Here is a 24,705-nt window from a genome sequence, read left to right as displayed (position 1 = left end):
ACATGTTTGAATGACTGTGTATGTCAGTTGTCAAGGTTGTGGTCTCACACATGGATGTTGGTTCCAGCTGCATGTATCTGCACTGTGTACATGTGCATCTATGTGTATCTGACAAGTGTGCAACTGTCATGCAACATGGATGCATGTGAGACTGATATGTAGAAGACTGATTGCCAGATGTGACATGGATGCCGATCTCATCACTGCGACACTTGGTGGAGGTGTACACATGCATGTAAGTGTGGTTGCGTGTGTGCATGTCTAGTGCACTCCCTGTGTCTCATGTGATGTCTGGCTCACCTTTGCCTGCTCATGCTGTTGTATGTGTATGGATGGTGCTGGCTGTTGCGATATGGCTGTGGAATAGCTCATGTGTGTGATTTGAAATGACATGTGTGTTGGGGATTGTGATGCCATGTCTGAAGTTTGACAATGACACTCGTGTGCAAATGTCATGTGTGTATGAGTCCATTGTAGAGTGCCCTGATGCCTGTGTCCTTTCTCTCCCTGTCTGCAGCGTCGACTGATGAAGAGGGCGGAGAGGGTGCTGTGGAGCACAGTGGCAGGGATCGCACCGCCAGCCGGAGACGCAAGGCCTGGCTCCCCTCCCAGGTGGTCATCTCGTCGGGGAGTGAGGAGTCCGGTGTAGCGTCCGAGGTCGCAGCTGCCGAGGGGAGGTCCAAGAGGCAGAGGTCGGAGTTGGACTCCTCGGCAGCAGAAGGGGCAGCTGAGACCCCACAGAGCCCGACGGAGGAAGATGGCACAGAGTCATCCAGGTTGGTGGGGGGTTTGGTGGAGGTGGAGGAGGAGGACGTGCAAGGGACAGAGACGGGGTCTGGAGGTGGGGATTCCACTGGTGCTAGTGGTGCAGTGCAGGGGCAGGGACAGGAGGCAGCACAGGCCGGCGCGGAGGTGCCTGTGTGTAATCCTGTCCCCGATCCTGTGACGGGATCATCTTGCACCAGCAGGGCGACCTACGTCCAGACCAGTTTTCAGGCAGGGGGATGAGCTTACAACAACTGGCCTTCCTCTGCCTGCGGACGTGGCTATCCGGGACCGGGTTGAGCCTGTCCTGGGTGGTTTGGCGTTGCGTCAACGGGCCGTGCGAGGCGAAATGCAGTCTTTCCATGGGGAGACTGCATGTCATCTCGAATGGCTCGTTGACCACGTCGACCTACTGGGACAGGTCACCAGGGCCGGATTCCTCCATTTGCTGGGCCTTGTTCCGACCCCCTCCTCAACTGAACCCCTTATGCGCCAGTCGTACTCCGTGCCATCTTCCCACCCATGTGTCACCTGGAGCTGCCTCTGACCCTGCGGCCAGGCTGGTGGAGGACACATCCCTGCCACAGTCGGGAGTCGGACGTCCAGCAGGTGTGGCCATCTCAACAACTGCACGCCAGCCGGAGGAGGATGTGCAGGCAGCAAGAGCCAGGGCACGGGCAGAGGCACAGCAGCAACAAGGTGGGAGCCATGATAACTCGGGGCCTTCGTCATGGGAGGGGCAGGCATCGGCCAGAGGGCAGGAGGACCCAGGACGGGAAGTGTCTTCCGTGTGGCAGCGGTTAGGCCATGCCATAGATGCGGAGCGGCAGTGGGCAGAAGAGGCACAGCTCACGATGGTCAGGGTGGAGAACTCCATGCGGAGGGCTCTGAGGCGGGCCGAGTGCCTCGAGGCAATTCGCAGGGAGTTGGAGAACATGTCATCGCCCCTGCGAACCCTTAGGGCCATGGAAGAGGACCGCCTCAAGGGACATTGACCAGGAGTTCGATGATGCCCTGGCCCGGGACATCCAAAAGTGAGCCGGCGGACTAGCCCGCTGCCCTTGTAAATAGTTAGATAGTGTTAGGTTTCCTTTGGTTTTTTCTTTGATTTGGTTGCGCTTGGACAATGCACCACGTTTCTGTATATAGTTTTTCATTAGGTAGTATTTTTGATAGGTTTCATTTCTTCAGTTGGGATCATGGACCCTGGATTGTTCATCTGTATATAGTTCACTATTGGATTCATCTCTTTTTTATTTATTTCCCATGGAGCAATGGTTTTTCCCTTGGATTTGCTTTGTTGGACTGCGACTTTGGACACCTTTCCTTTGGATTATGATTTCTTGTTTTTCATTATTTTACGGACATGCAGCTTTTCTTTTTTTATTCCCATTGTTGTTTGTTTTATTTTAATTCCATTCATGTTGCTTTTAATACATTTTTTTCTTCATACTTCGATGTGTGGTATTATCTCATTGGTTTCATGTATGTCATGATATGGGTTTTCACATTCACTTGCAACTATTGTGTGTGTGTGACGGACATGTGTTCATTTACATACTTGCCATTGGGGTTGTATCATGTAATTGCCTTCTCTATGTGGGTGGATGCAATACTTGGTTGGGTCTTTGGGCTGGGGAGGCTGGCCATAAGGGCCATGATTGAGGATCGTCATGACCTGGGGGCAGGGGGACATGAGTGGGGGCCTGCTACCAGGTGCCCTGCACTGCTGGGGCGTGGGGGTGCAAGGGGACATGAGTGGGACATGAGTGGGGGCCTGCTGGCAGGTGCCCTGCACTGCTGGGGGGTGGGGGTGCAAGGGGACATGAGTGGGACATGAGTGGGAGCCTGCTGGCAGGTGCCCTGCACTGCTGGGGGGTGAGGTTGCAAGGGGACATGAGTGGGGGCCTGCTGGCAGGTGCCCTGCACTGCTGGGAGTTGGGGGTGCAAGGGGACATGAGTGGGGGCCTTCTGGCAGGTGCCCCTGACTGCTGGGGGGTGGGGGTGGAGGGGGACATGTGTGGGGGGCTGCTGGCAGGTGCCCCTGACTGCTGGGAGGTGGGGGTGCTGGGGGCATGTGTGGGGGCCTGCTGGCAGGTGCCCCTGACTGCTGGGGGGTGGGGGTGCTGGGGGACATGAGTGGGGGCCTGCTGGCAGGTGCCCTGCACTGCTGGGGGGTGGGTGTGCAAGGGGACATGAGTGGGGGCCTGCTGGCAGGTGCCCCGCACTGCTGGAGGGTGGGGGTGCAAGGGGACATGAGTGGGACATGAGTGGGGGCCTGCTGGCAGGTGCCCCTGACTGCTGGGGGGGTACAGGGGGACATGTGTGGGGGCCTGCTGGCAGGTGCCCCTGACTGCTGGGGGGTGGGGGTGCAGGGGGACATGTGTGGGGGCCTGCTGGCAGGTGCCCCTGACTGCTGGGGGGTGGGGGTGCTGGGGAACATGTGTGGGGGCCTGCTGGCGGGTGCCCCTGACTGCTGGGGGGTGGGGGTGCTGGGAGACATGAGTTGGTGATCATATTGCAACGTGACATGTGGCTTGGCTGGGAGGCATGCCCATGGTGGATGTGCTGCCTGCGGGACATGACCAGGGGTGCTGGGTAGTCCCCTGTGGTGTGGGCTGCCTGCAGGGGCCGTGGAGGGGGTAGAGGGGACACCTGGGAGGACCCACACTGCCAATTCATGTGTAGGACTCCCCGTGCACCCCCGAAATACGCGTTCCCCGCTCTGACAGCAAAATCGCGTGTGAAACTTCATGCGCACCCCTGAAATACACGTACCAAGCCCAATCGCGTGTGAAACTTCCCGCGCACCCCTGAAATACACGTACCCAGGCCAATCGCGTGTGAAACGTCCTGCGCACCCCTGAAATACACGTACCAGGCCCAATCGCATGTGAAACTTCCCGCGCACCCCTGAAATACACGTACCCAGGCCCAATCGCGTGTGAAACGTCCCGCGCACCCCCGAAATACACATACCCAGGCCCAATCGCGTGTGAAACTTCCCACGCACCCCCGAAATACACGTACCCAGGCCAATCGCGTGTGAAACTTCCCGCGCACCCCTCAAATACACGTACACAGGCCAATCGCGTGTGAAACTTCCAACGCACCCCTGAAATACACGTACACAGGCCAATCGCGTGTGAAACTTCCCGTGCACCCCTGAAATACACGTACCCAGCCCAATCGCATGTGAAACTTCCCACACACCCCCGTAATACACGTAACCCACTCGCAAGGCCCAATCACGTGTGAAACTTCCCCGCGAACCCTGTAATACACATACCCTGCTGAAATTGCGTGTGAAACCTCCCGCGAACCCCAGTAATACACGTTCCCCGCTTGGCGTTTGCTGTTTGGCAGCCCTGTAAACTGGACCAGGGTTAGCGCAGCCCTTTGCGCTGAATTAGGAATTTTGATGGCTTTTCCTTGCGCGAAGGCGTTCTTGGTGGTGTAACTGGCGCTGCTGCAGGGTTGTTGTGCCACTCTGCGCCATGGGTGGTTTTGGAGGCTAAAATCCATGAATATGCTGTGCCCGGAAATCGATTTTAGTGCACGTGGCTGGCGCAGACGTTTGCACGCGCACACTGTGCGCCAGCTGCGTGCGCCACTTTTGTGTGAAATTCTATGAATTAGCACCTGAATTCTGCCCGGCAACTACCCCCGACAGGAGTTGAAACTTGCCCAGCAACTGCATTCACAGGCCTGGCTGCCTTCTGCTGTTCCCACCAAAAGGAGATCACACCTCTCTGACTGAATTAGGGGAGGGGTATCTGGGAGCAGGGAAATAGAACAATGAACTTTCCTTGGCTCAGGCAAATGTTAAATTAGGGGGGTCGTAAATGGCTTCCTCTTGGCAGAAACTGGGAGGAGCAGTGCCTCTGTGAGCAAGCTGAGCTTGGAGGCGGGGACAGACAGAAATTCCCCCATGTGCTTTGGAACCTAAACCACACCCATCTGGGCCAGAGCATAATTTTAAAAAGATGGATAATTCATAGTACATAACTGTCAAAATTATATAAATACCATTCCTGTGATTTTTCTGTGTACATTTTAAGAGGTGTTAGGACTCTGTGGTATGTTCTGGGGGTAGTAGCGGAAAATAGGGTGTTACTCCGAATGTCTGTATGTTAAAAATCTGACGCTTTATCATCTGATGCCCATACTCCTTGCGCACGTTTGTGTAAATTCTGGAAGAAAAGTTTAGAGGTTGTGTTCTTGATGAAAAGGGCAGAATTCTGTCAGAAGTGGACACGACATCTTACAAAGACAGTGATCGGATGGTTTGGTGCTACAGAAAATATGTTAACTGGACATATAATATTAGAAAAATTGTACATAGATAAATATGTATTTGGATCAAAAATAGATGTGTGTGCAAATTGACAAGGGGAGGATCCTCTGACCCATAAACCTACCTCATCACGATGACACTTCATTTTCTTCCCCAATCAGAGGACGGTAGATTCTCTAACCTATCAGGATCCTCAGAGGGTTGGGCATAGAAAGTCAGCCTTCCCACCCACATTCAAAAGACGTAAAAGGAGCCACTGGGACCCAGGTAGACACATTCACTTTTCCATTTCAAACTGATTTCTTGCGAAGCATTTTGCCGGACGACTTCAAAACCAGACAATCTCCAGAGACCAGAACTTAGAATCCAGACTTCAGAACTGGCAGCAGAGAGACCTAGTCCAAAAGCTGAATCCTTCTCAGCAGGCCTCAGAATCCAGCAACCTAACCAAACTATTCAACAGCCGGGCGAGCTGTTTGATTCTGGCTAGAACCCTGTGCCAGAACCCAGAAAGCAGTGCTGTATCCAGAGAGACCCAGACCAGACCGCTGTGCAGTGCCAAGAACTTTTGCCAGAACCAGAAATCCAGACCAGCAGAGCAGAGCTGACCCAAATAGCTGTGACTTCAGAACCAACCGCCCGGAGTCCAGTCCAAGCCTGTTGACCAGATCGGTGACGGAGGCCCATTTCTACCAAGACTAGGAGTATCCTGAAAACTGTGCAAGAACCAATCTCTTAGTCTAAAATAATCAGATTCAAACCATTTTAACCTGTCCAGAACTGCATCATAGAAATCGTGTGTCCATTCTCTGATTTCAAACCTGTGAAAGTGTCATTTGCCATTCTGAATCATTAATTTCGAGAAACTACCTTCACAAAAACGTCCGTATCTTTTGATCCGCATGTGCTAGGAATGAGATTTAACTTTTATTTTAAAGCTACGAATTTAAGCTTTCCAGCGAGCCTAAAACCTCTACTCCTTATAGTTTTTCTGTAGTCGCGCTCGACGCACTCAGAAAAAGTGCCGCGAATTGCAACTAGCTGAATTTCACCACTTGTAAAAAATAGCGCTTTTGCTTGCATTGCTGAGATTCGTTTCAATCTGATAACCATTCCTGAATAATTGGTAGTGTTGACCTGAACCAATCTTAAGTAGCTATCACCTACCCTGAATCTCCTATAGGGAATTCAAATAATTTTTAGCATATTTTCACTCCATTGCAAATCCCATGAAAAGTATTTTTGCCTGCGTTTAAAAGCATACCGGTTGTTCAAGGCTTGCTGGGGGGAATTGAACATTGAATTGCATTTTGATTGTATTCCTGAAAACTGTGCGCTCTCCTTCCATCTCTTTACATTACATGGGGGGGGAGTGAATTGCCACAAGGGGAAAAGTGATTATATTATCTCTTGTTGAAACATATCAGTTTATCCCTGTGCTGCATTCTTTTCCACCATTGCATTCCCTTGAAACCATAAAGCATTCTCAGCTACCTTATCCCTTCTATACGAACTCCTAAGTAATTAAATAAGTGTGCTAGTGTAACATTATCCATTGTTGATCACTGTCATATTCATAAGTGTGCTATCAAATATTAATTTATTTATAAAAGTGTGATATATATCTTGTTTAATTTTTTAATAAATGTTTTAATTTGCAAAACAAACCTACTTCTTGGCTCAGTGAGGTCAGGGGGATTCAAAGAGAGGGGTGTTATATAAGGGTTTACCATCCGGATTATAACTTGTCATAAAAATATATAAATAAGGACTTCCCTTGGGCATCCCAGACCAGGCATTGACTTAGTTGGAGTGCTGAATTGAAGTCGCTTAACACCGCTGAACAAATGTCTTTGATTGGGACACCTCTTTGAAGAGCAGCAGAGGTTGCCATGCCACTTGGGGAATGTGCTCTTAGGCCTTCCGGCAGGTCCTTGCCCGCTAATCTGTAACATTCACCAATAGCCAGGGTAATCCATCTGGATATGGTTTGTTTAGTAATAGCTAGACCCATTTTGGGGCCAGTATAGACAATGAATAATTCGTCATTTTGGCGAAATTGAGCCATTCTTGATATGTAAAAACTGAGAGCCCTTTTTGGATCCTGTCTGTGTAATCTTTCCTCCTTTCCCAGATTGGGGTGGGCGTGGATAGAAGGTTGGTAAAGTCATTTTTTTAACAAGTGGAAGTTGGAGACTACCTTTGCTAAGGAAGAAGGTTTCACCTTGAGAATAACTGTCTTTATGGAAAACTGTGTAAGGAGGCTTACAGGACAGGGCCTGCAACTCGCTTACCCGGAGGGCTGACATTATTGCAATAAGCAAAACAGTGTTTAATGTCAACAATCTTAATGAGCTTAAAAGGAATGCATGTTAAAATCTTAACACCAGACTGAGATCCCATACAGATATATTGAATGGAACTGGTGGAAACATATTAGTAAAGGCCTTTTAGGAACTCAACAATCAGAGGGATCCTAAAATATGAGTCCTCCTCTGAAGTGCGCTTGAAAAGAGACAGCACCGCCAGGTAACCCTTAATTGTTCCAATCTGGAGCCCCAGATTTGCCAAACATAACAAAAAGGAAAGCACCATAGGTGTGACACAGACAGGGATCCACATTCTTAACCCTGCACCAGCTGCTGAACTTGTTCCAACTGCAGCGGTGCAAAGATTTGGTTGCTGGCCTTCTGACTGAAAGCAAATCTCCATTACGTCATCCAGAAGGTCCCAATCCTTGTAACTCAGCCTCTCAGAAACCATGCGTGAAGGCTCAGTGTCTTGATCTCTGGATGGAGACGACCTCTTGTGAGAGAAGATCCTCTCTGAGGAAGACGCATTGGAGGGCAGATGGACATGTCCAGAAGGTCCGGGTACCACTTCCTCCTGGCCCAATCCGGAGCAATTAGGATAATGGATTTCCCGAACTTTCTCAACCTCCTGATCACGTGAGGAATGACGGGGACTGGCGTAAACACATACAGGCGTGGAAACTACCAGTCCACTACGAACACGTCCCCTAGAGCTCCTTTTGGAGGAAATTCCCTGGAGCAAAACACTTTGCACTTCCGTTTGACACTGGTCGCAAACAGATCCATTTGAGGGGGTTCCCCAAAGGGTGAAGATCTCTTGAAGGACTTCCTAAGCTAGCTCCCACTCGTGGGGGATTGCGCTGTGCCTGCTCAGCACATCCACCGTATTCTCCTTTCCAGCTAGGTGAACTGTCGACGGGGAGATTCCTTCTTGAGTTGTCCAGACCCCAAGCTGCATTGCCTCTCTGCACAGTGAACCTACACCACCTCTTTCGTTGAGGTAGTACATGGCCACTGTATTTTCCGTCATTATCAGGACATTCTTTCCCCGTACAGAGGGCAGAAAGGCCTTCAGCGCTCGTCTGATTGCCCTCAGCTCCAAAAGGTTGATATTTAGTTTGGACTCCAATGGAGACCAACGACTGCGGATTGTCAGATCGTTGGTGTGGGCGCCCCACCCCATTAGTGAGGCGTCCGTCACTTTCGTTGTCTGCGGCCATGGCTGCCAAAAAGATTCTCCCTTGAGAATGTTGTCCTTGCAAGCCCACCACAGAAGGGCCCTGAGGGACTCTGCTCAGACTGTTCAGGTGGTCTGACATTCTGTCTGAAAACTGGCACCATTGATTCCAGAGAGCCCATTGGAGGGATCTCATTCTCAGGTGAGCCTCTGGCACCATGAAAATGCAGGATGCCATGAGACCGAGCAACATCAAAAAAAAAAATAATAATAAATCGAAGGCTGGAAGATGCTGGGCACTCTGGAATTTGGTAACCATCTGCCGAATGTGTTGAGCTCTCCCCTTGTGTGGCAATGCTTTTCATGAGGAAGCATCCAGGACTGCTCCAATGAATTGGAGTCTTTGAGATGGAATCATGTGGGACTTCTTGTAATTGAGGGAGAAGCCCAGTCTGTGGAGCAAGTGGCAGGTTATGCGGAGATGTTCCCGAGCTTGCTCGGGTGAATGAGCCCTGATTAGCTAATCGTCCAGGTAGGGGTAGATGTGAATTCCCCCCCTCTCCTGCGACTCGCTGCCACCACCGCCAACAACCTGGTGAAACGCCTTGGGGCGGAGGTCAGTCCGAATGGCAGAACTCAAAACTGATAATGAAAACCGCCAACCGCGAACCTCAGGCACTCTCTGTGCTTGAGATGGATAGGCACATGAAAGTAAGCATTCTGAAGGTCCATCCACACCATCCAGAGTTGGAGTGCCTGAAGGATTTGGGAAAGGGTAACCATCTTGAACTTGTCCTTTCTGAGGAACTTTGTGTGCGTGCCCTAGCGAGGCACAACTCCCTGCTCGCCATGTAAACATTAGGCGAAGCAGGAGAAGGAAAAAGGAAGGAGACCCTCCTGGGCCCTGTTTAAACGCATAAAGCGTTTTTTCTGCTCCCCCTAGCCCTGTTTCGCGGCCCCTTCCGAGCAGGACCCCTTCCCCAATCCTACTTCCCTGTTCCTAATCTCCCACCTGCCAGTCCCCCGGCCCTGATTGGCGAGATACTTGGTCTTGACTGCACTTGTCAGGGCAGCCCTCTGCACATGCAGCCCTGCGGCTAAGGGCCCAGAGGCAAAGGGCGGCCCCTACACTGGCAGCTCCAAGTTGTGTCTGCAGGTGTCAGCAGGGGAAGCCAGTGGCCAGCCGTCAACCAACAGCGACTAACAAAGTAAGTGTGGCATGGGTGGGGAGTCAAGCAATCACTACTCCAGAAAGCCCTGCCACTCTACATTACCTTACCTAAGAACATAGCTTGCCAGGCTAATATCATCTGCACCACTCTCTCAGGGAATACTGAACACTAGCAATCGCCCGTTACAAATCAACTCTCAAGTATAGGTATAATAAACCATATGTAGCTGCTATTAAACTAGACCCACTGTACTATACTCAGAAACCTGCTGCATTGCACAACCTAGAGCTTTGCCCACTATACAGGAGTCTCAAACCTAGGCGTAGCCTCCATCTTTATATATGGTTTATATACCATTAACCATCAGCCTGCGTCACACCCAGACAGAACTGTGCATGTTAGCAAGTACACACTTGGACTGAATTGTGGATGTTGGCAATTGCCACACTTGGATGGAATTGTGAATGTTAGCAAGTGCCACACTTCGATAAAATTGTGAACATTAGCCTGCGCCAGACCCAGAGAGAACTTTGAATGACAACAATGGCCAGAACTTCGAAAATTGGGAATATTAACCTGAGTCGCATCGAGGCAGCATTGTAACTGCTGCCTTGCGTCACATCCAGATAGATCTGTGAATAATAGCAAATACCACACTTAGATAGAATTATAAAGATGAGCCTGCGTCGCATCTAGACATGATTGTAACTGCTAAATTGCGTCACTTCTAGATAGATTTGTGAATAATAGCAAGTGCCACATTTAGTTAGAATTGTGAACATTGGCCTGCGTCGCACCCACTCTACGGGACTCTCAGGTCTGTATGTAGCCTCCATCTCCATCTATTGCATGGTGAGGCCTAGTGCGTTGTGGGGCCTAGGCAGCTCTCCCACCTTGCGGGACTCCCTAGTCTGGGTGTAGCCTCCATCTATGTCTATTGCATGTTAGGACCCGCTGACTGTGGAAACGGGGCCTTTCTCCCACTGTACAGGACCCCCAAATTTGGGTGTGGCCTCCATCTCTGCGTACTATATGGTGGAACGTAGTGTGTTGTGACCTGGCCCTCTCCACCACTAGCAGGACACTCGGATCTAGGTGTGGCCTACATCTGTCTTTTGTATGGTGAAACGTAGTGTGTTGTGTGACCTAGGCCTACCCTCCCACCATACAAGATTCTCAAACCTTAGCAATACTGCGAAGGTTGGCGGCGTGACATATAACCCACTAACCAAAAAGCTCAATTTCTGCATACTCATGTCACACAACAAGCCGCACGCACTTCACCACACCGCAACAACAAACAAACACCACATTAGCCGCACAAGTAGCACACGAAGACTGGCATCGATCCGATACTCGCACCAAAGCTCAGCGCATGCTGTATACTGAACTAAAGCTGCCAACAGGACACCACTGCTCTCACTATCCTACTCCCTTCTTCACCTTACTAACCCACCCCGCCTTCTTATTTGCAGATCCGCCTGAGAGCCGGGGGACCAATTCCATTGGTGACGGTGTAAATACCTTTAACATTAACAATAACTTGTTCAAGTTTACAAGATGGGTTTCAATCCTCTGTCCTTTTTGGGAATCAGAAAGTATGGCGAATACTAACCCTTGTTCCTTTCCGCTACAGGTAATGTTCTATTGCACCTTTCTCTAGCAGGGTCAACATTTCCTGCACATGGAGCGGATCCGGAATTTTGAAAGAGTTCTTTCTCAGATGATTGTTGAGATGGATTTCTGAACTCTGACCTGGTGGGCAGAGGTTCAGAAGGCTAGCCTAGTTTCTTGGAACAGGGTAACCTTATGGACAAGCCAGAGCAATGAAGGTAGCATTGGTGGCGGTCAAAACTAGCTCTCAGGAGGGGTGTGGGTGATCGAAAGCCCACAATGAGCATACACAGTAAACAAAACCACAAATTACTCTCAGTCAGGTGTATATATCAAAAATACATATACATTTATTAAAGGCCTTTTAAGTCAAACACAAAGTGAAAACACAGCAATATTAACAAAACTAACACTAATTGTGAATCATATATAAAGTAACCAATGGCCTAAAGTGACATTCAACAAGTAGAGATCCACAACCTGCAACAGAAAGGGGTCATACAGAGCGTATATACTTTAGGCAGTCCTTCAACAACTCAAACCCTAACTAATAGGCAGTCCAATCCCTAAGAAGTGTGGAGCCTTGCGCTCAAAAGTACTTTCAGTGCCAGAGCACTCGATCGTGCGGTTAAGTTCAAAACAGGTCTTCTTCAAGGGGCTGTAGTGGCTCAGGAAGGTGGGTGAGGTGATGAAGAATGAGTTCCCACTATTCAAGAAGGATCTCTACAAGAAGGCAGAGAGGGTCCCAGGAATCGGGAATAGGATGGCACCATGGGCTACCTGAGGAAAGGGAGCGTGGCCGTAGGGGACACTTAAGTCTATGGATGCACCAGCGGCCACCGATAAGTGATGCAAGTACTAAACGACAGACGCACTCCGGACCAAACTTCGCCAGTCAAGTCCTGTTCGCTTGCGGGTTGGAGTCCATCAGTTGCACGTCTATTACTTTCAGGAGCTGCGTTCCAGGACCTCAGTACTTGGTGGGACAGTGGCGATTTCTCTGCTTCTGGTGAAGGGATCGGGCCAGTTCCACTGCAGCTTGTGTTAGGGCACAGGGGGCACAGCAGCAGGTCACCCATGAAGCTAGTCACCACAGCAGGAGACACGGGGACCGCGTATGGTCAGGTTCGGGCGGTCTCTCCTAATTCCAGACATAGGAATGCTAGGTGTATGAAACTCGTGGGAGAGTGCCTCTATCCAGAGCTTACAGGTTCCCAAGTCTCAGGTCAAAAGTCGAGATAACGGCGGTTCCAAGGCAAAGGTCCCTTACGAGCTGGTCAGTTCACTGGGTGGTCCAGGAACACTTCCGAGCAGGCTCGTTTGCAGGTTAAGCAGGAGGTGTCGAGAGTAGTTAGTCCCACTACTCCAACGTGTCAACAAAGCACCCTTGCAGGCCTTCTGTGATCGATGAGAAACAGGTGCTCTGATGGGACAACAGTGGGGTCAGGCTGCCAAACCTTCCAGCGGGTCCCTAGCGGCTCCATAGATCTGCTTCTTCGCTTCAGGATACTTGGCTCCTTTGCTAAGTTTGGTGTGAACTCAGATTATCGACCTTGAATGGGTGTAAGGTACCTTCTCTAATCCAAAATCTCCTTTGCGCCAAAACGAAGAGAAACCAATAAGAGATCTGCTCACATTCAGCCATCCCAGACGTGGACCAATCATGGACCACAGTGGTCCCAGACATTCCCAGTACACCAGAAATCCTGGCACCCAGGATGTGTATTGGAACAAGACAGCTCCAGCCAACATCCTGGGCGCGCACACACAAGGCACGCAGAAGCCTGCGAAAGCTTCAGTGTGTACGGCGGTCTGCATGACCAAATAAGGAATTTCCTGGGTCTGCTCGACCTGGGGAAGGCAAAGGGATAAAATGGCCAAAGGACAGAACAAAGGACCTTGTGACATGGGCATTTTAGGCACTGGCCACTGCCCTGGGCCAAACGCAGTAAACATGGTTTGGGAGTCAAAAATGCTTTAAAAGTAACTGCTGCCACCAGCTCTGTCCTGGGCACACCTGTACATTCACAAAAAATCCTTCGACGGTGTCCAGGGCCTTACAAATGAAAGAAAGACCCCAGTGCACTGTACTGGAAGGTACATTGTGCACTGATAAAATGTTGCTAAGAAATAGCAACAGAGTGAAAGACTAAGGGAAACAAAGTCTCCCAATACTGACAGTCTGAAGGGCATGTCAGTTTACCCATAAAAAAATGGGCAAAAGCCCAGTGGAGTTCAGCGGAGTTCAACAGAAGGCTGGGCTCTACTGGCAAAAGCCAGGCCAGGATGGTTAGACAACAGCAAAAAGTTGGGGGTGGTTCAAAACTGGAGGGAAAATTACTCATAAATGGAAATCTTTCTTAACACTGATCCTGGGGCCTTTTTTGGAATTAAGGCAGTAACCTTGGGCTACAGTTTCCAGTGCCCAAGCATCTGAAGTAATGCTTTGGCATTCGTTCATATGCTGAGTAAGTCTGCCTCCCACCGGGGTCTTGTGAATCAAGGCCTCAGAGTGGTTCTGAGGCGGCTGAAGCAGCGGCTGAGGGTAAAGCTGCCTCTGCATGGGTTGGCTTAGCACCTCTCCCTCATCCACCACGAGGGAATCTTCTCTGATCTCTCTGACCAGCTTGTCATCTTCCACTTCCAATTTAGGAGTAGAATCGAAAGGATTTAGCCCTTCAGGAAGATGAGTCAGAGTAGGGGTATTGAGGCTGTCTAATGGTGGCGCTAAGGGATTAGCCGCTGCTTTCGAGGTCTGCAGCTTTTCCAAAATCTCATCTGCCTTGCTGCCAACCTTGAGTCGTCAAAGGGAATGTTGAGTAGTCTGGGTTGCACATCTGGTGCAAACCCGGACTTCCTCAACCATGCAAATCTGCGTGAACACTGTGCTAGCTGCCATGGATCTGCTGATGCTGTCTGTAGTATCCAGACCTGACGAAGCATTCACCAGTTGCCTCCTTACCATCCTGGGTAAACGTAAACTTTGACAAAGTACAAGTCACATTTGTTGATTTTAATGGCATACTGTCAGCCGTAAAAACCTTTTATTTTTTACCCAGGCATCCACTCTCTCATCATCCCTATCAGGAGGGATGGATGAGTATGCTGACTGCTTGGTAGATGTAGCAGCCTGAACCAGCAAACTTTCTGGTGTTGAGTGTTTAGATACTCTTGGTCGCTGCTGGATGGTCTGTATTTTTTGGCAACATTTTTATTCCTGCAGCCACAGTTGTTGGTGTCTCCCAATTTGCAGAGACCCTTTTCTGTAATGCAGTGTGGAAAGGTAAAATGTGATCTTTCTGCGGACCCTGGTCCAAGATGTCTGTCATTTCTTGTTCAAAAGAAGGAGTAGGCCTGCTCCAGCCTAAAAACTCCATAACCTTACTCCTTCGTTTTGTATGAGGAGTCAGTATGTTCAGTTGCATCTTGTTAGTCAAACTACCTCAGGAGAGGTATCTAACCCACTGGCTGATTGAAGGTTGTCATAAAAGTCCTTTAATCTGGACTCATCAGAGATTAGCTCTGCTGGCACATTAGGGGTGCTGAATTCTAGCCCAAAAGATGGCGTTTTACCATCAGAAGGATGATCTTACTCATAGATGCTAATAAAGACTTAAAAAAGTCTTTTTTAGGTAAAGGTTTGAAAATCTTTTCCTGTACCACCACTGGCTTCGTCAATTTTTAAGTAATCGTCGACAATGACCTCGAAGTCGGGATCGCCTTAGTCGACGTCGACTTTGATACCGATGTCGACGGCTCCGACACTTACGGAGTCAGCAAAGGCTTCTACGTCATCGACATCTTGTGCTTCTTTGACAAAACCCTCAATGGGCTAGGTTCCTGACTCGTCGAAGCCCTCGATGATTTCTCGTCACATCGAAATTGTTCTCGATGCAGCCCCGGCTTAAGGCTTGGTTTCAAAGATTTTGTCTTCGACTTCCCTTTGTTGTTTTTTTGCAGATCGACAGGGGCATGGGCTTTCTGCTTGTCCTTCGAGGGGGTTGAAGCCACATTCTCGAATATCTTAAAGCATCTCAGTACGAAATGCATCCCACTTAGCAGGGGAGTCTGATTTCGTTGGACACCCGATTACCTCAGCCGAGGAATCACCGGAGGTCAAAGGTGACCGATGACGCTGTTTCTTGGCCTTCTTCAAAGACGACAAAGATCGGTGTGATCGACTATCGAGACCACTTTGATTTTTTATGTTGAGAGGAATCCCTCGACTCATCAGCCTTTTTTTAACTCTTCGAAGGAGACTTCGAAGGTAACCTCCCCACCGCCAATTTACCTTTCCACTCTGTTAGAGCCTTTTCGGTCATCGCCTGACAGGAGCAGCAGTCTGACATACGATGCCCGGAACCAAGTAACCACAGACCTACGCTGTGGGGGGTCGGTGATCCACATCTTCGATCCACAGTCTTAGCACTTTTTGAAGCCCGATTTAGCATCGATGGTGCCGACGAAAACATATTTCGAAATGAAAATACTAGTGATTTCACAGAAGAACCCAAGCGCGCCGTAATTCTCTCGAAGTGTTAGCTCGGGAAAACGCAACTGAAGACAATGGACGCTGCGCGCTGCATGCGCTACTTATATTGATGATGACATCGACAGTCGAACAGAGGCCCTCGAGGGACATCGACTCGACGAGACGGCACACAGCGTCTCCTGTCAAAAAAATAAATCCAAAGAGAGATAATTATCATAAAATGAGGAATACATGGGAGGACACAATCCATTCAAATTCGTATTTTGCAATTCAAAGTGCTACACAGACTACACTATATGCTGGCCAAAATGAAACCTATTGATGCAAACAACAGTAGTCTGTGTCCCAGATGCAATGTTGGAGCAGCCGATTATATTCACATGCTTTGGGCATGCCCAGAACTGCATTCGTTCTGGAAAGGGATATGTGACATTTTCAGCAATTGTAGAGGTGGAACTGGAACGTACCCCACAGCTGTGCCAATTTGGCTTTTATAACAGCTTGCCCCTATTTAAGCATAGATTAGTAAACTCAGATTGGACTAAGAGGAACAGGAAGGAGGAGAGGAAGAGACAGAAGGTGGGGTCAAGAATAGTGCAGTCTCAGATGAGGAAGAAGTAGGGGAAGAGTGTAGTGACGGAGAAGGGGCCGAGTGGATCCCGACGAAAACGGGAGAAGGGGGAGAAAGTAAAAGACGACGACAGGACAGGGATGAATCCGGAGGGACTGGTTAATCTCCATCATAGTAGGAAGGGGAAGGTAAAAGTAGGGTTGGCTTAGACAGCCAAAGGTAGAGGGGGGGACTGGGCCCAGGACGAGGCAGATGCCGCTGTTACAAAAGGGGAAAGGGTACGCACATTATAAAACATGGAAGACAATGGACCGGAACAATATAATATGCAGCCTACCCTGCCTTGTGACAGGGGCCAGCAAATGGATAGAGGCGCTCGAGAAAAAGGCTGCTGGGGTAAGGCTGGCAATAGGGGATATGAAAAGTGTATTCACAGCCATAATAGGAGAGTAAGGGGACAACAGATGGGAGCAGGCACGGTACAAGAGGGTGAAACTGAGCACTAGCACACAGGACGGTGCTCCGTTCAACAACTGTCGAGCACACTAGTGGGAGGTTCAGAGAAGCATGACCCAGATAGCTACGACTTGGGAACAGTAATGGCACACAAGAAAAAGCCAGACAAGGACCCTGCAGGATGTATAAAACAGGTGACAAGTGAAAACCTTTTTTTACCACATACTAGAAGGGAGAGTTGGTAGTCTAGCTACAAATACCTTTACTTTACTTAATTTAATTCATATGGCGCAGCAATGGACCCGGAGGCATAATGGCGCGGACACATAAAACAAACGCATGAACATGAAACACAAAGTCAAAGCCGAAAAAGGGTCCGATGCAGGTGGACAAGCAATTTATTCGAACAGCTAAGTTTTTATCTTTTTCTTAAATGTCTCGGGTTTCAATTCAAGCCTAAAATCCAACGGGAGGCTGTTCCTGGCAGCAGGAGCAGCCGCTGCGATGGCTCAGTTTTCAGCCTCAATGGATCTGCTACGGGGCATAACTAACATTTTCAACCTTGCCCAGTAAGAGAAATAGAGAAGCTAGTGCGGATACTGACGCAACTGGTAAGAAGGGGAAGCAAACACACAGATGAAGATCTCAAAAGGGTTCAAGAGAAATTATGCACCAAAAGGCCCCATTATATAGGGGTATCAAAAGGAATGGGGGCGGTAAAGATGAAGTTAAAGGAAGGGGTGCTGCTGCCCGGAGCAAAACAATTCCCCTTGTCCAAAGAAGCAGATGATGGAATAAACTTGACTCTACATGCACCATGGAAGCGGGGCATCATATTGACATCCACATCGCCCTGCAATGCGGCCATATAACCAATAAAGAAAAGGGTGGGTCGTAGAGGATTACGTCCTCTTAATGATGTTGTGGAAGCAGAGTTTCCCTTGGTACCGAACCCTGCGACAATACTGTGCAACATACCAATGAAGGCAAGGTACTTCACGGTCATTGACCTGAACAATGCCTTCTTCTCCATTCCACTTCACCCAGATTCTAGATATTTGAACCCAATTCGAACACACTAGACTGCCCCAGGGGTACTGCGAATCACCTAGCATTTTCAACAGAGTGATACAAATGTGATTCATGGCCTGAGTCCAGGTATTTTGCTGGATCCATGTAATAGGGTGCGTCAGTGAGGTCTCTACACCGAGCGGAAAAAGCAAAACGCCACCCCAGGAGCCTTTCAAGCAGTGGGAACCGCCTGAGCGGCGGACGAGCGGCACAACAAGCAACTGACACCAAAGCGCCTCAGGAAGGCATCGAGAAGGGAGCACCAGCTCCAACAGACAGAACACAGAAGAAGCCGGAAGAGAGAAACTGCATCGATCCTTCGTAAATGCCTGCACAGAGGTGCACCACACGGAGAGAGAAGGCATCCGTTGCTTTGAGAGAAAACAGGCCTTGAGGTGGGGGCAAGAGAAACCCGACCCCCAAGGTTGGGGCGAGAGTAGCCAGACCCCCAAGGTGGGGTGACAGAAACCAGAGCCCAAAGAGGGGTGACAGAAACCAGAGCCCAAAGAGGGGTGACAGAAACCAGACCCCAAGGGGGGTGGAGGGGTGTTAGAAACCAGACCCCAAGGAGGGGTGAGGAAAACCGGACCCAAAGACAGGGCAAGAGAAACCAAACTCCAAGGATGGGTGTGAGACCCGAGACCCCAGGGAGGGGTAAAAACACACCACACAGAGAGAGAAGGCATTGGTCGGTTTGAGAGAAACCAGGCCCCAAGGTGGGGTGAGGCAAACCAGACTCCCAATGTGGGGGGGGCAGAAGAAACAAGACTCCCAAGGTGAGGGGGAGAGAACCCAGACCGCCAAGGTGAGGGGGAGAGAACCCAGACCCCTAAGGCAGGGGAAGAGAGAAGCCAGACCCCTAAGGCAGGGGAAGAGAGAAGCCAGACCCCAAAGGCAGGGGAAGAGAGAAGCCAGACCCACAAGGCAGGGGAAGAGAGAAGCCAGACCCACAAGGCAGGGGAAGAGAGAAGCCAGACCCACAAGGCAGGGGAAGAGAGAAGCCAGACCCACAAGGCAGGGGAAGAGAGAAGCCAGACCCACAAGGCAGGGGAAGAGAGAAGCCAGACCCACAAGGCAGGGGAAGAGAGAAGCCAGACCCACAAGGCAGGGGAAGAGAGAAGCCAGACCCACAAGGCAGGGGAAGAGAGAAGCCAGACCCACAAGGCAGGGGAAGAGAGAAGCCAGACCCACAAGGCAGGGGAAGAGAGAAGCCAGACCCACAAGGCAGGGGAACAGAGAAGCCAGACCCACAAGGCAGGGGAAGAGAGAAGCCAGACCCACAAGGCAGGGGAAGAGAAAACAGGCCCCCAAGCATGAGTGGGAGAAACCAGGCCCCCAAGCATGAGTGGGAGAAACCAGGCCCCCAAGGCTGAGTGGGAGAAACCAGGCCCCCAAGGCTGAGTGGGAGAAACCAGGCCCCCAAGGCTGAGTGGGAGAATCCAGGCCCCCAAGGCAGAGTGGGAGAAACCAGGCCCCCAAGGCAGAGTGGGAGAAACCAGGCCCCCAAGGCAGAGTGGGAGAAACCAGGCCCCCAAGGCAGAGTGGGAGAAACCAGGCCCCCAAGGCCGGTGCGAGAGAAACCAGGACCCCAAAGCCGGTGCGAGAGAAACCAAGACCCCAAAGCCGGTGCGAGAGAAACCAGGACCCCAAAGCCGGTGCAAGAGAAACCAGGACCCCAAAGCCGGTGCGAGAGAAACCAGGACCTCAAGGCCGGTGCGAGAGAAACCAGGACCTCAAGGCCGGTGCGAGAGAAACCAGGACCCCAAGGCCGGTGCGAGAGAAACCAGGACCCCAAGGCCGGTGCGAGAGAAACCAGGACCCCAAGGCGGGGGCGTGAGAAACCAGAACCACAAGGCAGGGCAAGAGAAATCGGACCCCAGAGGAGTGGGGAGGGCAGAAACCAGACTCCAAGGACGGATGACAGAAACTAGACCCCAAGGAGGAGTGCCAGTAACCAGACCCCAAGGAGGAGTGCCAGTAACCAGACCCCAAGGAGAAGTAAGGAAAACTGGACCCCATGATGGGGAGAGAAAAACCAAACACCAAGTCAGAGTGTGAGGCCAGAGACCCCAGGGAGGGGTAAAAACCAGAAGGTAGCTAACTGGAGAAAATACCACAAGATTCCTTGGTGGGGAACCCAAGGAGAGTACCTGGTGTGGACCTATGAACCAGGGGATTCCCAAGTGTGGGAGAAGACCTGGGAGTGAGACAAAGTCCCTGACATGGATTGAGAAAGAGACTAACCAAAGACTGAGACGCAAGGCGAGAAGCAAAGGTGTAAGACATTTGGTACCTTTTTCTCGAACTGTGCAACAGGGCAAGTAACCCCTATTCTGATAAAGGGTCATTCCAGTGGGGTCAGAAACCAGCTACCATTCCTGTGTTGTGCTAAGACCTTCATTGTAGTTTTGTTAAATTTAAGCTCTTTTTCTGTTTATAGCAGTAAGAACAGAAATTAGGCTAAAACAGGTCTCTGGATGGCAGACTTTGATAATTTTTATAACACCCTGACCAGCACTCTTTTAGACTCCTTTTCTTACCTTTAAAGTTGGGCAGAGAAATGTAGGTAGAGCTTACGTTTCGGGTGTTCAAATGAAGTCATACTTAACCCAAAATGTTATCTTGTCTGTCTCCTGATTCTGATTTACCACAACTTCGTAACAAGAGAATTGATTGTGTAAAGGATCTGACACATGACTTGAAAAAAGAGCAGTCTTCAGAGAAGGTGTTGAAAAACCCCACCAGAAGTCTTCCACTTTAAAAAAAACATTATTGTGATGTAAAATGAATTAGAATAAAAACAAATATATTGCTTGATTGACAATGAGATTAAGGCGAGCACAGACCTGGAGAACACAGTAATTCCTTCCTTTTCATAGCAACATTATGCTCGGGGCATGGGGTGCACCTTGAAGGGGTACATTCACACCTTCCAGGGCAGACAATGTTTATTTGCCAAAGAATACTGGATGGCTGCTGTGGAGGAGGGGCAGAAGAACAGTATCTGGGTATATGCGGGGCGGCACTCGAGAGCAAGTGCAGAGGTAAATACAGATTAAAGCTAAGATTGGCAGAGTTACTATACTGAATCATGTACAAACAAACTAACATCACCTTATAACTTACAATCACATACTAACATGACCCAAATACAAAGATTATTATTTTTGTTGATAAGCGGAGATGAACACAACCAAAGGAAATTACCATGTGCCACCCGGATGGTGCTAGCTTTTGAAGGTGGGGTCTCCTTGTTATTGACGGAGGGATCATTTGCACATTTGGCGGTATTACAGTACCCAACCTTTCCAGTTTCCCTACAAGCATCCCTAAGAGGGATTGAACAGAGTATTGGATAAATATAAAAATGTAGGTCTCAGCCAGTTCCTCTGAGTAATCAAACTTCTGCCCTAACCAGAGCACCAGGTTTTAAATTATATAGAGATAATGCACAAAAACATACTGCACAAATAATTATTATAATGAGGAAGGGGGCTGAACAATAATATGACATCATTGATGGAGGATAAAACCAACGGCTTCTGTAGCTGCACGGTTGTATACCAATTGACCTTTTCACAATTGACCTCGGGAGAATTGACCTAATTTAGAAGGTCAATTAGGACATATATGCGACGGGGGGGAAACACCCATAGCCCCCCACCCAATCCAAAACCCCCCTGAAATCCACCACCCAATCCCCCTTATATTATTTATAATCCAAAACCAACCCAATACATATATATAATAACTAAAATAATATAAAGGTCAATTGTGCAGAAGGTCAATAACGACCACTATAATTAGGTCAATTGTGTAAAAGGTCAATTTGGGTAATACCAGCTGCACACGTCCCAGGCAAGATTCTAACCTTATGATCCAATGAATGGGAAATGTTTCAGTTCATATGAACCTACTTTTAGTCAAAGATAGCTGCACGCTCCTTGGAGAGCATATGAATGAGCAGCTCCTGTTGAATGACAAGGAGAACCCCAATGGCGAGCCTCCCATCGCTCTGTCAACCATATATAGGGGATATTGAGGGGCAGGGGGGAATAATTGTAATATGCAACAGTAATTTCAGGTGTGAAAAAAAGAGAAGTGCAAATGTTGCTACCTAACACAGTACCTCTATTTCAAATTCTGTATAGTTTCTTCTTTTAATAATTATGTTTCTTCAGTGTGCTTTAACTTGCTTAGCTCTCAGTCAACTTGAATTCTGAGTTTGGAAATGTTATAAGCCTGTATGTAAATGCAATGTCCTATGCTATGATTGTACAGTATTAGCACCCCGTCTTTAGTGGCCAAGTTATCTCTCTCCATCAGGAGGTTGTGCCCCTGCAGCTGAAAAATGGTTGAATATTAATCACATGCTGCTGTTTTTCAGACATTTGAAAGTGAAATATTTACCATTAGTCTCCTCCGTCTTCCTCCTTTTGGCTCTAGGGATTCTGCCACATTGACTGGCCACGCTCTTCCAGACTGATCTGTTCTGAGAAGGAGCACTTCGCTGTCCTGTTCCAATTTTACACCCTGTAACACATAAATGCACATAATAAACGTACAATCAACACAAATATAAAAACAAGAATTCAATTTAGTACTGGACTTGAAAAAGAGGTTAGTATTTCTATAGCATATTTAAAAAGAACATATAAGTGAAAGTGGAGCACTGTATTGGGACATGCTTGATTTACATTTTTCAGCTAAAGGTTAAGGGTGATCAAGTTCCATGGGTGTGGACTTTGTAAGGCTAAGGATTCGTAGTCTTGCTATAGGGCCTAGCTATCGATTTTTTGGAAGATGTTTGAGAATATTTGCAAAAAGGCACTGTTGCTAACAAATGAGTTCTTGTTGCCATCAGGGAAAGAACAAAGACTATTCTGGACAGTTAAGTTGTGAAAACCAGGACATGGGGCCGGCAAACTTGCGAATTTTTCCGGCGCCTGGCATTGGGGAAATACAGGGTTATTACAGCCCTGGCAGACCCTGCATTTCCCCATTGCAATGCGGCAGAATTTTTTTACTTCCCATTCTCATTTGAGTCCCATAGGACTCAATGGGAATGGGGAGGACGGGACGGTAACACCGGCACCATTCAGAATGGTGCCGGTGCTACCGTCAGTGTCTGCTCGAGGGGGAAAGTACACCCGCCAGGTCAGACTTGGCGTGCGGGAAGGCACCTGCGAGTGGAACTCGTAGTTTACTGGTCTGGTAACAATGGTACCGGCAATCATACCGGTACCGTTGTTACCGGACCAGCAAACTTGTAATGAGGCCCATAGTTTGGAACATTAACCTGAATTGCATCTCCTCCTAAACGGTGGAGAAGAAGGCAGTAAACCTGAACAGTGCTTCACATCTTCCGAATGTGTGTAGTTTTCCTATACACCCATAAATCAGAAAACATCTAGAATAGATTTCAAAATCCACCCTAACAAAATATGCATTGGCTCTTAAATGAAAATGAAGGGTAGGGAGCTAAAGAAAGTTTAACTAGGAAGTTCCACATCACTAATGTTGGTGGAACACGTCAAGTTAATCCAATCCCCTCGTCAAATCATTTAACTAATGTTTTAACATACAAATAGTTCAGATACCAATCAAAGTGGCATAAAGATCATGGTAAAAGAATGTGACAGTATTCTGTTTTCCATTACGCTCTGTGGTGGTACAAAAAGGAGTCGGACACATAGTGGACATTCTGATGTTCTTTTATTTAAATAAGGAAAAAGGCCTATCGCAATAGGGGAATTTCCTACCAAACTAAATTGAACTAAAGGTGCTCGTCTGTCATCATGAAGTCCAAAATGAAAATGTCCTCAGTCCAGACCTAAATCTACTTGACCTTACCACTAACAGTAACAATTAAAAATGGGCAAAACAAGGTTTCTCTTCTGGCTGTCTCCCCTTGGCCATTTATCTTTAGGCTTTCTCCCAGGGATTTCTTTTTATACACCAATCTTCAATATGCAAATGTCTTTTTGAAAATACGCTCTTTATGGTAATTTCTTCTGATCCTTTTATTCATGAGCTCTTGTAACCGCGTGGAGTGAAAAGGTCTTTTTAATTTTACCGAACATTAAAAAGACTGATTTAGAAACACCACTCTGAGAATACTCACAGCAGACTTTCTAAATCTAAACTGTCACGCCCCTACTGCACACAAGTGCATACAGGGGCTGGAAGGCGGGCCGGGACAGTCAGGAGATGACGTTTGTCAGGTGTTTGTTTGCGTAACTGTGTGTATGTTGCAGGGTAGTGTTTGTAGTGGGGAGGGGGCCGGGGAGAAGGGGTGTGTGTGTGTATTTGTATGTGAGGCGGGGTTCGGGTGGAGGCACAAGGTTAAAGGAGGGTTTCAGGCGGGGGGGCAGATTTCCAAGGGCAGGAGGAAGTCGAGAGGGGTGGGGTAGTGATGTATTTCGAATAATAAAGGCCAAAAAAATAAAAAACTGTCTTGTGTGCAGCCTTTAATATTCGAGATGATCAAATAGAACCCTTATAACTCCTCCCAACTGTTCAAAGATCTTGCCTTCCTGACAATATGACACTTATCAATGATCTCGGAGATATTCTCTTAAACACCTCTGTTTTGTTTTAGGTCGTTCGCTTGTTTTATTAGGGTTGAGAGTTCCCCTCTTGGTGTCTTTTAAATGTGCTCTCTCCTTTTTTGGTTCACTCTGCCCTTTTAGCTCATTACACTTTTGACAGTTCCTCATTAAGTGGTGTCCCCACTCTTCATTAATTATCTCTCATGGAATTCTCTCTTGCGGCTTTC

General features: G+C 48.7%; 1 protein-coding gene across 1 annotated transcript in view; it reads right to left on the bottom strand.

The window, feature by feature from the left end:
• CWF19L2 (CWF19 like cell cycle control factor 2) overlaps positions 1-24,705 on the bottom strand; it is a 2,067,169-nt gene that overhangs the window by 1,043,799 nt on the left and 998,665 nt on the right. The window contains exon 11 of the mRNA XM_069640682.1: positions 22,338-22,460. Within this exon, the coding sequence (XP_069496783.1) occupies positions 22,338-22,460 (123 nt within the window). The remainder of the gene's footprint in view (positions 1-22,337; positions 22,461-24,705) is intronic.

The sequence above is a fragment of the Ambystoma mexicanum genome, chromosome 7q, assembly GCF_040938575.1.
Source record: "Ambystoma mexicanum isolate Mex_15411 chromosome 7q, UKY_AmexF1_1, whole genome shotgun sequence".
Lineage (NCBI taxonomy): Eukaryota > Metazoa > Chordata > Amphibia > Caudata > Ambystomatidae > Ambystoma > Ambystoma mexicanum.
Note: the sequence above shows the minus strand (reverse complement) of the source record. Positions and strands in the feature narration are given on the sequence as shown.